Genomic DNA, 16,378 nt, shown 5'->3' with positions numbered 1-16,378 from the left:
CAGCACTTCAAATTAAAGAATGTTATTATAAAAAAAAAAAAATAGCACCAGCATATTTCTTAAATTAAGTCCAAAAATATTTAATGATTTATTAGGTGGCATGACAATTTTGATTATATTTATTATGACTATAAAACTAAAAAGGACCCTTTACTATTTGCTTTCTAGCATGTTCATTCTTGCAATGCAATTTTTTTTTTTAATATTCTCATCATGGGTTCAGGCATTAAAGAAAATTAAATTCCATTTTACGGACTCCTAACGCATGGCCCTAAATGTGATGACTAAAATGATTAAATCAATCTGAAGCAAATTGAATTTGCTAAAAAGTTCACAAAAAAATTGCATTTGCCAGAATTAGAATTTTTTTTGCTATTCGTTTTTCCTAAATGTATCAAGATGACAGCTTGCCGGTCACCAATTCTATGGATAACTTTTGGGTCTATGAAGTGCTCACAATATAAAAACAAATTATACTCACCTCACTCTTCACCTGTCCTACCATTGCAGCTCCCAAGATGGTCCTCCCCTTACTCTCTCTCTCCAGATTCTGTATTTTTTTCTCTCTTCAGTCTCTAGTACCTCAGGCACTAAGTCTCCCTTGACATCATGAGGTTAATATCTATGGCACGTTATGACATGATGCCTAATGAATTAGACATGTCGACTTCATGACATTGTGTGAGGCCTTGTCAGTATCAGTGGTGTCAAAGACTAAAGACAAAAGAGTAGAAGAGCTGAAGGGAAGGATCAGTAGTTAATGATGACCAATTGGTAGATATGGAAGAGGGGACAGGCAAGGTGAATATAATAAAAGCATTTCTTCAGGACAACCCGTGCCTATATGCCATATTATGAAGGAGTATTCCTGTTTATATACTAAAACGACAAGTCATTGCATAATAAATGCTCTTTTCCTGAAAAAATAGCCCTTTACTACATCACATGGTCAGATACTTATTTGAATTGTCAGTTTTCGTAGGGAAAATGTTTAGATATATATGGTTTTCCCTTGTGAAAACAAATGGGTCATCTTTTTTGAGACTGCAACATTTCTTTTCACTGGCAATCAGGCACATTCGATTTTGCAGGAAAGAAATTTTATGCAAATTTAATTTCCCAGCCAAATTTGAGTCAATCTACCAAATATGAATTTTGGCAATTCACTCATCTTCAGTATAGACATACAATTATTTTAGTTACTTTTCTGAAACTTTTATTGAAATAAAAAGATTGAGAATTTGTCAATTTAAAAGTATTTCTTGGGGACAACCCTTTCTATATGCCCATATATATCACTATATCAATGACAGCTTTAGTTGAGAAATGTATGAATAAGGCTGCTTTCACACTACGTCTTTTTAACATGTGTCCTGAACATTTTTTTAACGCAAAAACGGATCCAGTGCAAATGCGTTTTCATTTCAATGCATTTGCAATGGACTCGCGTTAACATGCGTTCACCTGCGTTTGCATGCGTTATAGTGAGGATCCAGCGACTTGCAGTTTTTTAACATCTTTCAAAAACGCTACATGTAGCGTTTTTGAGCTGCGTCCAAATACTGCAAATTGCTGGATCCTGACTAAACAGCATGCAAACGCAGGTGAACGCTGGCATGCTGATAGACAGGATCCTGCTTGCTCTACTGAGCATGCACAGAAACCACAGAAACCAGCCCCGTGATCAGTCCCTCTCTCTCCTCCCTCTCTGTCTCTCCCCCTCCCTCTCCTCCACCTGAGAGCTGCGGACACTCGTAACCAAGGTAAATATCGGGTAACCACTTATCTTAGTTGCCCGATGTTTACGTTGGTTACGTGTGCAGGGAGCCCGGCTCCTAGCAGCTGCAGACGCTCGTAACCAAAGTAAATATCGGGTATCCAAGCAAGTATACCCGATGTTTACCTTGGTTACGAACCTCCGCAGTTGTAAGAAGCCGGCTCCCAGTCTGGCACGTTTAGTTCCCATCACTCCCGATCACATGACTCCAATGCCCGCCCCTAAACATCCAGTGACAGGATCCTGCAAAGTAACACATGCGTTTGCATGTGTTTTTTGCTGTAAAAGCAGGATCCGCTTTTGCAGCAAAAAAACGTTCAGGACGCATGTTAAAAAGACATAGTGTGAAAGCAGCCTAAATGTGTTTTTTCCCTGTGGTAACAGATGAGCGAAACCTGTGGATGTTCAGATCAGCAGGTGCAGCCGGACTGTAGATTAAGTTCGGTTTAGGATCCGGACTTGAACTAATTCCCAATGGAAGCTCTAATTGGGCAGTTTCGCATTTCTACCCACATGAGACAGCCATAAACAGAACCCTTCCAGGGGACGGTGGGCAGGGTGTTTCCATTTTTGGGGGGCACACTACATCTGATAACGCTCTTGTTACCCCCAGTGTGAGTCATTCAAACACTGCAAGTAGCTCGCACTGGGCTGAGCACCGAGTGTACACAAGCAGCCTGTGGATTGCGTACGTCAAGCTCCCGATGTCCGAACTCAAACTTCATTTTTGTAAAGTCTGTGTTTGTGCATGAACCCGGAACACCAAACCTTGGGTTCGCTCATCTCTACTTGTGATTAAAAAAAAATTGTCAAGTTTATTTTTTTCATGAGACAGCAACACTTCTTATCTCTTTTTGCCAACAATGTTGTTGTCACCAGTCCTTTTAGCCACAATTTATGCCAAAAAATGGTAAACAGGCACTAGAGCGGTGACTAATTCAGATCCACTACATTATTAGACAATATATAGGCATGTTTGCAAAAATAACAGACATGGCCCTGATAAACAATATGAATATGGAAAGGAGTTTGCTTGCAAATGTCATGAAATTTGGCTCATAGTGAATGTAACTACACCACATATACCAACACAGTATACATAATCAAAAAAAAGTAAACCAGTTATAAAGGACTCTCTAATTGCTCTAATAATTGTACAGATTCTACAGCACCAATATGAGATTCAGTATAAGTGACACTAGTTATACAAAGCTGCCGTTGTTATATACAGGAATGTGGATATAAAAAAAATAGATAAAATAAAAATATAAAAAATAGCCTTAGAAATTTGGTATTGTCATACTTGTAGTGACCAGAAGAATCATATTGCCAAATCATTTTTACTTTAGAATGACCACCGTAAATCTAAAGACAAAAACAATGGCATAGTTGCACACTTGGAATCATACATACAAACATTTTAATCCCAAGGAGGCAAAAAGACAAATGTAAACTGTGTTAAAGATATACAGTAAATCTCTGATTTCCGATGACCTGTGCTGAAAGGTTTACAGATGTCATGTGTTGTGTAGATATTTCTAAAAAATATGTTAGTCATATTCAGTCTGAATGTGCATAATTGCCTATCACTTTTAGCATAATAACATATATTTCTTTCAGAACTTCTTTCAAATAGTTAGCAACCTCCTGGATGAAGAGAACAAAGAAAAGTGGGAAGATGCACAACAGGTAAGACAAGTTTAATGATTTAATTGACTTGAATTATTCTGACCTTCTTTTCATTTGATTTACATTGTGCAAGATTTATTAAAGAAAAGTGGCGAATAGTTTGAATTCATTTAAATATGTTGTTTTATTTTCATCATTAGGTTATGGAAATCATTGTTCAAACACTGCACACCTATATAATTATACTAATTATACTTTTTTATGTATATAGTCAATGTGAAACAATAGGAATTGTCTTGTATGTCAAAATGATAATCTAATTTTAGCAGCTGGCCAACCCCCAGGGACCTCCATTAACCAAAATGTTTCTTTATTATTTACACATTTGTGTACATATGAATGTGGTTTTGCCTGGTTTTGCATGCTGTTCGGTTCCCCTTGTAAGGGTACGGTTCCACTTTCGCATGGCTTCTGATGCGAGAGCATCGGGAGCAATATGCTACTGCTTCGAGCGTCAGCCAAGGGTCATGCGACTGTGATGCGATTTTGCAATTGTATCACAGCTGCGGAGAAGAGGGATGGAGCACTTTTTCCTCATCTCCTCTGCTGCCTGCCTCTTTATAAATCGCACTGCAATCGAATGACAGGCGAGTGCAGTGTTTCACACGCTCCCAAAGACTTGTATGGGGGTGCATGAGCCGAGAATCCTTGTCAAATGCAGCACGCTGCGATTCATTTCTCAGGCTGATATGGCATTTGAAATCAACCGCAGATGGACACTGCCCCATAGTTTTGCACTGGTGCAAGTGCAATCTGATGTTTTATCGGATTGCTCTTGTCTGTGCAAAACGCAAGTGGAACCATACCCTTAGGCTTAGTTGCAGAACCAGGAACAGTCACACCATTCAATACTCCTTTCTGGCTGGATAAACAAAAAACATACCATATTTTTCGCTTTATAAGATGCACCTGATTATAAGACGCACCCCAAAATTTGGTGAAGGAAAAGAGAATTTTTTTTTAATGTTAAATGGGGTCCATCTTATAATGCCAGTGTCCCTCTAACAAATCACATAGGGTATATGTCCCTCATAGCCCCCATCCTAAAATTAGCCCCCCTTAATCTGGATATAGCCCCCTTATATTGAATATAGCCCCCTTGTCATGGCACACGTTCCCCTGTGCTGCCCATGGCCCCTATAGATCGCACAAGTCCCCCTGTGTTAGATATCGCTCCCATAGTGCTGCCCATGGCCCCTATATAGATCACACAAGTCCCCCTGTGTAAGATATCGCCCCCATGGTGCTGCCCATGGCCCCTATATAGATCACACAAGTCCCCCTGTGTTAAATATCGCCCCCCTGGTGCTGCCTATGGCCCCTATATAAATCGCACAAGTCCCCCTGTGTTAGATATCGTCCCCATAGTGCTGCCCATGGCCCCTATATAGATCGCACAAGTCCCCCTGTGTTAGATAGCATCCCCATAGTGGTGCCCATGGTCCCTATATAGATCACACAAGTCCCCCTGTGTTAGATATCGCCCCCATGATGCTGCCCAAGGCCCCTATATAGATCGCACAAGTCCCCCTGTGATAAATATCGCCTCCATGGTGCTGCCCATGGCCCCTATAGATCGCACAAGTCCCCCTGTGTTAGATATCGCCCCCAGGCTGCTGCCCATAGTAAAATAAAACACTCTTTCCTTACCTCCTCCAGCGCCGAGCTCCCTCCCTGCTTCTGGTCTTCCACTTCCTGGTTCTCGGCCGGTCATGTGATCGGCACAGCAGACTGAGATCTCTGCGTGCCTGATCACAGTGGAAGCAGGGACACGGGGAGAAACGCTGGAGGGGGTAAGTAAAGCTTTTTTATTTTAGAATGAGCAGCAGCATGGGGGCCATATCTAACACAGGGGGGCATGTGCGATCACAGGGGAGCGCAGAGACATATAATATGCACCGCTCCCCCAGCCCATCACTGCGGTGCGATTTCAGCACCACCAGAGATGGACAGCGGCTGTGCATATTATATGAGCAGAAGCAGGAGATCAAAGGCTGCAGCCCGCAGCATTCACCTGCCCCCAGCAGCGCCCCCACCTCCCCTGGACCCTGCTGCAGTGTATATATATATATATATATATATATATATATATATACACACCCCCACCCCCGTATATTCGGCTTATAAGATGCACCCCCTACTTTCCCCCAAAATTTGGGGGAACAAAAGTGCGTCTTATAAAGCGAAAAATACGGTAGTTAAATCGAAGAAAACCGGGTCATCAAGTATTGTCTATTTTCTCTATGTACTACAATTTTCTAAAATATTTAAAGCTCCTGGGTATCCAATGCAAATAGCCTCATCCCATATTAAAAAAGATTAAAATAAAATTTAAATTGAATGTAAAACATAATACAAGTATTTTACATATACTGACAAGCAAAAGGTAACAATATTTAACATACTGTGTATATATATATATATATATATATATATATATATATACAGTTAGGTCCAGAAATATTTGGACAGTGACACAAGTTTTGTTATTTTAGCTGTTTACAAAAACATGTTCAGAAATACAATTATATATAATATGGGCTGAAAGTGCACACTCCCAGCTGCAATATGAGAGTTTTCACATCCAAATCGGAGAAAGGGTTTAGGAATCATAGCTCTGTAATGCATAGCCTCCTCTTTTTCAAGGGACCAAAAGTAATTGGACAAGGGACTCTAAGGGCTGCAATTAACTCTGAAGGCATCTCCCTCGTTAACCTGTAATCAATGAAGTAGTTAAAAGGTCTGGGGTTGATTACAGGTGTGTGGTTTTGCATTTGGAAGTTGTTGCTGTGACCAGACAACATGCGGTCTAAGGAACTCTCAATTGAGGTGAAGCAGAACATCCTGAGGCTGAAAAAAAAGAAAAAATCCATCAGAGAGATAGCAGACATGCTTGGAGTAGCAAAATCAACAGTCGGGTACATTCTGAGAAAAAAGGAATTGACTGGTGAGCTTGGGAACGTCCACGGATGACAACAGTGGTGGATGATCGCCGCATACTTTCTTTGGTGAAGAAGAACCCGTTCACAACATCAACTGAAGTCCAGAACACTCTCAGTGATGTAGGTGTATCTGTCTCTAAGTCAACAGTAAAGAGAAGACTCCATGAAAGTAAATACAAAGGGTTCACATCTAGATGCAAACCATTCATCAATTCCAAAAATAGACAGGCCAGAGTTAAATTTGCTGAAAAACACCTCATGAAGCCAGCTCAGTTCTGGAAAAGTATTCTATGGACAGATGAGACAAAGATCAACCTGTACCAGAATGATGGGAAGAAAAAAGTTTGGAGAAGAAAGGGAACGGCACATGATTCAAGGCACACCACATCCTCTTTAAAACATGGTGGAGGCAACGTGATGGCATGGGCATGCATGGCTTTCAATGGCACTGGGTCACTTGTGTTTATTGATGACATAACAGCAGACAAGAGTAGCCGGATGAATTCTGAAGTGTACCGGGATATACTTTCAGCCCAGATTCAGCCAAATGCCGCAAAGTTGATCGGACGGCACTTCATAGTACAGATGGACAATGACCCCAAGCATACAGCCAAAGCTACCCAGGAGTTCATGAGTGAAAAAAAAGTGGAACATTCTGCAATGGCCAAGTCAATCACAAGATCTTAACCCAATTGAGCATGCATTTCACTTGCTCAAATCCAGACTTAAGACGGAAAGGCCCACAAACAAGCAAGACCTGAAGGCTGCGGCTGTAAAGGCCTGGCAAAGCATTAAGAAGGAGGAAACCCAGCGTTTGGTGATGTCCATGGGTTCCAGACTTAAGGCAGTGATTGCCTTAAGTCTGGAACCCAAAGGATTCGCAACAAAATATTGAAAATAAAAATATTTTGTTTGGGTTTGGTTTATTTGTCCAATTACTTTTGACCTCCTATAATGTGGAGTGTTTGTAAAGAAATGTGTACAATTCCTACAATTTCTATCAGATATTTTTGTTCAAACCTTCAAATTAAACATTACAATCTGCACTTGAATTCTGTTGTAGAGATTTCATTTCAAATCCAATGTGGTGGCATGCAGAGCCCAACTTGCGAAAATTGTGTCACTGTCCAAATATTTCTGAACCTAACTGTATATATAATGTATTAGAATGTCTGATGTTGCGGTAGATTAATCAGTATTATGGGGTTCTCAAATAAGGTACATTTTCAAAATCGCTAATTTATATTTGATAGTTTACATCAAAAACATGTAAAAAAAAATCAAAAACATGTAAAAAAGTTTAAATTTACACCGTTGAGCAAAAGAGTAACAATATTTAAATATTTAGAATTTTTGAATTTCAGGCTCCATATCTCACCATCCACTACAGCTTTAAATATGAGACTACCTTCATTTTATAGACAATCATCTTGGCTATCTAATACATAAATTTTACTTGCAACTATTTAGCATATTATTAGAAATTATAAAATGAATCCCTGACAAAGAAGTACACATAGTATTTTGAAACACGTTGATTGGACCCTGCATGAGCCTGTAGTGTTTACTGTCTAACTTTGTGACGTAACAAGTGCTGTACATGATACTCCAGCACCGGCTGGGGTGCTCCGGCCTCTATCACATTCTTTTTTTTGCCACCTGCCCTGCGTATTTCCTTGTGGTGAAAGTTAACTCTTCAACTCAGCCACTCCAGGGAACTTCCAGCATTACTGACAGCCGCGCAGACCACCTGACGGATCCACCTGTGGCCTTGAACTTTATGCATTCTGAGTAAGTTATAATCACACTGTTCGGCCCTGTCAGCACTCTGTACAGTCACCTTCTAGGGAGTTAATGAAGTAGTGCTATTAACACTGTTTGAACACCCTGCACCAAGTGTTTCCTGCTTTAGCATTATTGTATGTGATTCAGTGGATGCACGGTGTTCTATATCTTATCTTAGCATATTATTAGTTAAGCAGATTTATGTCATTTCACTGCATTGTTACTGTTTTGCCCCTAAAAATCTAAATTTTTACTTTTATTTTGTTGTTAGTATGTTGTATATCAACCTTTGACTTTCAACACTGCCTGAATCCTTTTGGGCATGTATCGATCAGATTCAAGCATGTCTTGACGAAAATCTGATCCCAGCTCTTTTCTACACATTCCCAATGTTTGTGCATAATGTATACAACTCACTTGGGTATGTATACAGCTTTTTATTCAACTCTACACACAATTTTTACCCACAAGTTTTCTTCAACTCTACCCACAATCCAGCACCTCTACTTCATTGTCATTCAACTATTTATTTTACAATCTTGATGTATGCTTCAGGTCATTGTCTTGCTGGAACACTATGTCATCCTTTTCATACCTATAGTACTTGAGTTTACGAAGTAGCTTGTCTTGTAGGATACTCAAATATAGCTCAGTATTGAGAGCACCATTGATACTGGTCAAGTATCCGTTTTCGGCTGTGAATCAAGCACATATCATCAGGTATCCACCACTGAACTTAATAGTTCCTTCAATGTATCAATCCATTAGCCCCTTTTTTCCCTTGTTTCTTCAAGACGTATTTGCAACCATCAGAGCCCAGTCTATTAACTTTAATCTCATCTCTTGAAATCATCATTTTCTATTTTCTACTGTACACTTTTCATACTTTTTTGCAAAACTCAAGTTGACGTTTCTTATGATGATATTGAAGTCAAGGTTTTTTCTCCTTTTTTTGAACCGCCATTCCTGACTTGTGCAGTGTATGTCATGATTGTATGGATGTCTGTGATCTTACTATTATGAAGCATACGAGCCACCTTCCCTGCCACTTTATCACGCCAGAACTGATAGAGCTTGGGATGCCCTACTTTTTGACCTTGATATATTGTCTGGATGTCTACTTCTTGCCTTTTGAATGAATAGATGTACTTCATTTCATATTCTTACAACTGTCATGGCACTCACATAATGCAGGTTGTCAATTTTCTTAGCTGAGAGGCCGCTATCGAAGAGCTGAATGATGCTGTTTCTCTTTTCTCGGGAAATCTTCTTCATGGCTGCTCCTCGATTCAATCCAGTGATCTTGCACTTGGCAATCAAGCTAATAGCACAATGAGCTATTCTGGAATGTGAAAACACGTTGTAATTTGTAGTGTACGGAAAGGAAAAGATTTTTCCACCACCAGGAACAAAACAGTAACAATGCAGTAACATGTCAAAAATCTGTATAATTAATCATATGCTAAAATAATGCAAGTAAAAATGAGATAGCCAAGATGATTGTCTATAAAATGAAGGTAGTCTCATATTTGAAGCTGTAGTGGATGGTGAAATATGGAACCTGAAATTGAAAAGTTCACAACATTGTTACCCTTTTGCTCGTCAGTGTATATAATACGGTCATACTGTTGAAAATTATTATCTCTTAACAAAACTTTAATAATTTCTCAGCAATACACAAGATGTACATTACCAATAAAGTATTAAAAAGGGACAGATAATAATGCCAGATAATGATCACATACTACCACCACATAAAATATGAATAATACTGATAAACTGTTACACTGTTCAGTATATTATAAACTGTTACCAAAACACTATACAATGCCAGTTTTACCATAAAGATACCATATAGTGGTAGATACTAGCTCTACATCTGAGCTTTGTAGACGCTAACAAATCTTAAAGTACAGCTAAGGAAAACCTGTGAGCATGATTTTGTCATGTAAAGTAAAGATATGGCTGTAATGGCATAGTAATGCTGATTAATTTTATAACTTTTGGGTTCCAATCAGCATTGTTGGTCTATTTAATCCCAATTTGAAGTTTTCTGCTGATTAGATTTCAGTGCACAAAGAATTGACTGTGCATTGGGTCTTCTCCTCCCTGTCTCTGATTCTTCATGACATGATACTACTGATACTGCAAACAAAGGAGGCAGGTATTCACAGACTGGAAGCAGGTGGAGGCCTGGGGAATCACAGACAGGGAGGAGAAGACCCAGTACAGAGTCCAACCCCCGTGAACCAAAATTTAATTAGCAGAAAATGTCAAATGGTGGTTAAAGAAGAGCAACAAAGTGGATTTCTTCACTAAATATATTATTTAATTTGTTTTACAGCTCCACTACAGTCATTTCTTTACTTTAAATTACAAAATTGTGCTGACAGGTTTTCTTTAAATTCTGAGAAGGTAACATTTTCTATCTAACACAAATAAACGTGAAGACTTCATGAATATCATTCACAATTTGTCACACAAACATCATTAGTTACTGACTTTTACCCTCCCCAATCTCTTTAAAAACTTTCTTCTGTAGTGTACCAAACACTAATAATACCATTCATAATAATATTATCTCAAAATATTAGCCCCCTTACTTCCATACATAGAAATAGTACTCCCTTTTGTGTGTCACCTATATGCTCCATATACTGTCGCTTTTAGTGCCTTCCCGCACAGTAATAGTGCCACTTTAGATTTCCATTTATCAATAATGTCCTTTTTACAGAAATTCCACAGAAATTACACTTTTTTGCCTCAAGCATAGAAATGTCCCCCTTTTATGTTGTGACCACCCCACAATTAGTATTTATTTTACATATCTCTAATACAGTAAAAAGTGTTCCCTTTGAGCCTCAATAATTAATAATGTCTCTTCCTGCCTCATACAATCATGCCTCCTTTGTGTTCTTACAGTATTACTGTTTCCTATAGTGCATCCTTACAGTAAAAGTGGCAATTTAGTGGGTTGCATCAATAAAAGTGGATAGTTTGATCCTCTGACAAGAAAAAAAATATACAAAACCCTATTATCAAAATGAGTTTGAGCCATTAGTGACCTAAGTTAGTGTAGCAGGCTGCATTTTGTTGGCCACAAATCTGAACTAGCTTGTGGCCAACCAATTTATCCAGATTTTTTTAATTGCCTTAAGTTATACAAGACTGTAATGCACATAACTATTCCAACTCAAGTAAAAGAGAAAATAAAGCCTGTCTCAATGCAGTCGCATCTTCACCCTACTAGACTAGTATCCCTAGCTGCACAGTCCCTAATGACTCTGGCACAGGTTGGAATCACCCTAGTCTCAACACTAGAAACCCACAACTTGGAACTGTCTGCATAGAAGGTCTTTTAGTTATTCCTTGTATCTCCTGAGGAACCAGAGGGCAGGTTGCTATGTACTCTAAACCAAGATAGGAAGAGCATGCAAAGGTAGGCAGGGACTCAAAGTGGGGAAACAAAATGTGCAAAAAATGAAATAACAAATCCAAGCTAGAGTAGCCTTCTACAACCTAACAACAAACAGACGAAAGGTGTAGGTTTGATAAATGAGAAAGCACAGAGAAAATACCACCCTAGTCTCTGTCTAACAGACAATAAATCCCCAGCAGTAAGGCTGGAACGCCTTAGCAGAATCTACATAGGAATATAGCCAGCAGAAAAGGCTTATATCAGGAGACTATAAATTTCCCCACCCTGAATGTGATAAGACAGAGAAAAATGAGCAAGTAAGACCACCTGATATCCACAAATCAAAAATATAAAAGCAAAGGTAAAAGCTGATCAGTATTTGGATAGGGACTGACCAGACTGTAGCTCAGCAGGTAAGGAAATTGACCATGCAGCACAGGGTCACTAAATCGAGTCTCAAGCTAGACATGACCAAAAAATTATGATACAATAAGAGGACCTTTCAGCTAGTTTTCATGTTGAGGTGGAGACAAAATGTAATAAAACTTTTACTTTTTTCCTATATTGGTGATATTAGCAAGTATTTGGCACCTAATGAGTTAACTTTAGTTAAATCCAATTGATTATTATTGTATACTTTTCATGGGGGATGGGAGGATTTACTTTTTTCCCTGTATGAATTTCTATGTGATAATAACAATTTGGCTTTAACAAAGTTACTTTGATTACTAATATCTCTACAACGGAGAGGCTTTTTAAAAAGAAAAAAAATATTCTGCTCTGCAACCACTATTAGATCTTTTGTCCACTTTAACGTAAAAAAAATTTGGTGAAAGCTCCTCTTTATGCCAACTTGTAAAATAAATGGAATCTGAAGTTTTTGTAATAATTCAGAATTAACTTCTAATTAGAGATGAGCGAACCCGAGGTTTTGTGTTCGGTGTTTGTACCAAACACAGACTTTACAAAAAAATCAAAGTTCGGGTTTGAAGTTTGGGTGTTTTACGTATGCAAACCACTTCTACTGCTTCAGTACGCTCGGTGCTCAGACCAGTGCGAGCCACTTACAGTGTTTGAACGGCTCGCACTGGGGGTAAGAATAGCATGATCTGATGTAGTGTGCACCAAACAAAAAAAAATGGAAAAACTTGCCCACCCACTCCTGGAAGTGATCTGTTTATGGCTGGCTATATATGGGTGGAGACCTAAACTGCCCAATTAGTGACTTCTATTGAGATTCAGGTCAAGTCCAGGTCCCAAGTCGAACTTCTATCTAAAATCTGGCTGAACCCTCCTAATTGAACTTCAACAAGTTTGCTCATCTCTACTTATAATAGAATAATTTCTCTAATTTCTAATGTTTACACTCAGTATTATATTGATGAAAATCAGTTTTGAATCTTTACATAATTAGAAACTTCAAATCTACCAAAGAAGGGCTAATTTCTAGCAAGTGCAACAATCTTCTGCATTATTCTCTTCCTAGTACCACTCCTAGGGTGCCTTCACACTTTAGCGATGCAGCAGCGATCCGACCAGTGATCTGACCTGGTCAGGATCGCTGCTGCATCGCTACATGGTCGCTGGTGAGCTGTCAAACAGGCAGATCTCACCAGCGACCAGTGACCAGCCCCCAGCCAGCAGCGATGTGCAAGCGACGCTGCGCTTGCACGGAGCCGGCGTCTGGAAGCTGCGGACACTGGTAACTAAAGTAAACATCGGGTATGGTTACCCGATGTTTACATTAGTTACCAGCGCACACCGCTTAGCTTTGCTCTCCTAGCTACAGTACACATCGGGTTAATTAACCCGATGTGTAATGCAGCTACATGTGCAGAGAGCAGGGAGCCGCGCACACTGTTTAGCGCTGGCTCCTTGCTCAGTGTCACACACAGCGAGATCGCTAATGAGGTCACTGCTGCGTCACAAAAAGCGTGACTCAGCAGCGATCTCGGCAGCGAGCTCGCTGTGTGTGAAGCACCCCCTAGGAACTTGATTACCTTCTGTACAGTATTGCTACACTACTGTTATCACCAGTCCTAAACAGATGTAAATTGAGCCTATGGGCAAGTCACTATGTTGGGAATTGCAGAGGGTCAGTAAAGATTTAAAGTTGTTTTATCAATGATGGAACATCCTTTTGATGTCAGGATTGTAGATTTCATTTTATCATCTATTACCTAATCAGCAAACTAGTTTATTTAGTAAATTAGCTCAATAGATGTACTATAGCTGCCAGAATAGGAGCATCTCTTTGGGAGCAGGGAGTCGCAAGTCGGTATAGCACTCCATAGCATCCATATGACCTAATATGTCAGGGACTGTCCAAAGTGGAAGACCCTATCATTCTAAATAATAATTTAAATATCAAATTGGTTGAAATTAGGTTGAAACTATATCATAGAAACATAAATCATTTCAGATAAATTTTTTTTAGAATAGATATATTGTTAAATGGAACCTGTCAGATCCCTTATGCCTTCCTACTTAGCAGCATTCACACCTGTATGCCTAAATTTCTTGTTTAACCATCCCTATATAATGCTATTCACTAATAAGAATGTTTAAAAAAACCTCCTTATAAACTGTGCTGTTCTTATGCTAATTAGGGCCTTGATTAGTTGAAGGGCCATTGTTTCCCCACACTAGTTGGCCCTCTTAACATGCTACCATGCCCCTGTTTGTGTGATAACATGATTTCCATGAGCTGGCATCACCACCAACTCATGGAAATCTTATGTATGTCCGCGGTTTATTTTGCCTGTGTTAGTGCACCTCTGAAACCTGGTGTTTGCTTTCTGTCATCTGTGTATGACAAGAAGTTCAGAAGATGTGTACGTGAACAATCTTCTGAACTTCGGGCATAGGAATTTTAAACATTCATATCAGTGTATAGCATAATACAGGGCTGGTTGGGAAAGGAATTTGGGCATACAGGTTCCCTTTAAGAGACAGTGCTTTAGAAAAGTATCACTGAAATATTTCCTTTTACAAGTTGGATGCAATCTTTTTCAATAAAACTTTTCAGTGCAGTCTAAAAAATTAATTGAGAAGATGGATTATTATGTTATGCGGAAGTCCATCCCATCAACTCCTCATCATTCATGGTGATTAAATCCCTTTAATAGTTGTAATAGAAGTAATAGGGAATATATTATGACCTCATCTGTTCCCTCTTATTATCTCCTCATAAAGAAACAATTAAGCAATAGATTTATACTAGAAAATTGCTTATGATGCAATCCCTTGACATATTATAAGGTCTCCAAAGTTGGAACCTCTCTTTCGTCTTTCTATAGAGTCAATAATTAATTCTACCACAGCCCTTATTAGTTTGCTGCAGTAAATCCCATTCAGTTGGGTGGCTATTAAGCATCTGTTCCTCTGAAGACTTTGTTCAGTATGTTTGAAATATTTCTTAATTTATATTATTACCATTACATCTCTTGAAGGGTGTATGGTGTCATTAAAATCTGTGGATATGCCCGTGTGATTCACGACTCCATAAAATTGAATTACTGAAACTACTAAAATTAACATAAGATAATATGTTTGCATTTTGGGGAAATTTTGATAATGTTTCACATCAATGTTTGAAAAATATAAGAAATGGCTAATCAGTGAAAAGTATCAAACAAAGGTATAAAGCTGTTGTCTAAGCATACGAGTCAGCTGCAAGGCATCCCGAGTTGCCATGGAAACAAGTATGTGTAGTGCTGCAGAAATGGTTGCTTTGTTGATCCCAATACAATTATTGTGCAGTATTGGAGCAGGGAGAAAGTCTGTTAACAGCGCTGTACCTTCTATCCTTTCATGTTTGTAAGACCCCGTACTAAAAGGTACAAGTGTTATCACTGCAATGTGTGCTTAGCATCTTAGTATTTGCGGTGTAGCCTCTTCTATTCTTCCAATATGTTGGCTCTTTATGTAAGATATGGATGACATTCTGTGAGGTGCAGCTGCAGAGGCTAGTACATCGTTTTCAGATTAATTGTCAATGCCACAAGCCAGTAATTATGGTTTATATATGGATCGGATGTATGGCAGCATCCAATTTCTCACAAAACTCCAATATTGCAGCTGCTTTTGTAAGGACATTCTTATAAGAATGAGCCCAGTTTAAATGTTCCATATTTTTTTTATCATAAAGTATATTACTGACCTTTAATATACAAGAATATTATTAAATTCACTTGCATAACATGTTTTAGGCTAGTGTACACCTAAGGGGTTATTGTGCTGGACTTCCAGCAGCAAGGTCATGTCTTTCTAGCTTATGTAACCTATTGTCTGCTATTGCCACTGTAATCTTTAATTCTAGATTTACCCAGGCTCGATAGAACTGATGCAGGTCATTGAAGATTTTATACACATTGTCGGAATGGGAATGATGGACTTTCAGAATTCTTATCTCACAACAGGAAATGTAGGTAAGAATCAACTTTTGATTTACTATGTGTGTCCCAAGAATGGTTTATAATCTTGAAAAGTTTTATGTGTCAAGGATTATCCTGAAGATGTTGGAAAGACAGATAGCACAAATAGGATCGTACCCACATACAAATGGAACTAAAAACAAGGGGAGGCTCACTTCATGGGGTTGTGAGAGTCACAACTCCTATAAGAGCATGAGCGGCTGAAGCAGACCCACGTGGAAACAGCATCACTCTGAGGAAGAAAGGGTTAAAATTCCACACTGCCATTGAAGAACAGGTCAAGGTGAAGGTGACGATTACAAGTAATAGGTCAAAGTGAAGATTACAAGTG

The 16,378-nt window shown here is 39.0% G+C and overlaps 1 protein-coding gene across 7 annotated transcripts in view; it reads left to right on the top strand.

Moving 5' to 3' along the window:
• The window catches only part of ADGRB3 (adhesion G protein-coupled receptor B3), a 1,441,017-nt gene that overhangs the window by 738,291 nt on the left and 686,348 nt on the right, over positions 1-16,378 (top strand). For all 7 annotated transcript variants that reach the window (XM_075340252.1, XM_075340251.1, XM_075340250.1 and 4 more), the window contains 2 exons: positions 3,398-3,466; positions 15,933-16,041. In XM_075340252.1, the coding sequence (XP_075196367.1) occupies positions 3,398-3,466; positions 15,933-16,041 (178 nt within the window). The remainder of the gene's footprint in view (positions 1-3,397; positions 3,467-15,932; positions 16,042-16,378) is intronic.

This window comes from Anomaloglossus baeobatrachus, chromosome 3 (assembly GCF_048569485.1).
Source record: "Anomaloglossus baeobatrachus isolate aAnoBae1 chromosome 3, aAnoBae1.hap1, whole genome shotgun sequence".
In the NCBI taxonomy this organism is placed as follows: Eukaryota; Metazoa; Chordata; class Amphibia; order Anura; family Aromobatidae; genus Anomaloglossus; species Anomaloglossus baeobatrachus.
This window is presented reverse-complemented; position numbering and strand designations above follow the sequence as displayed.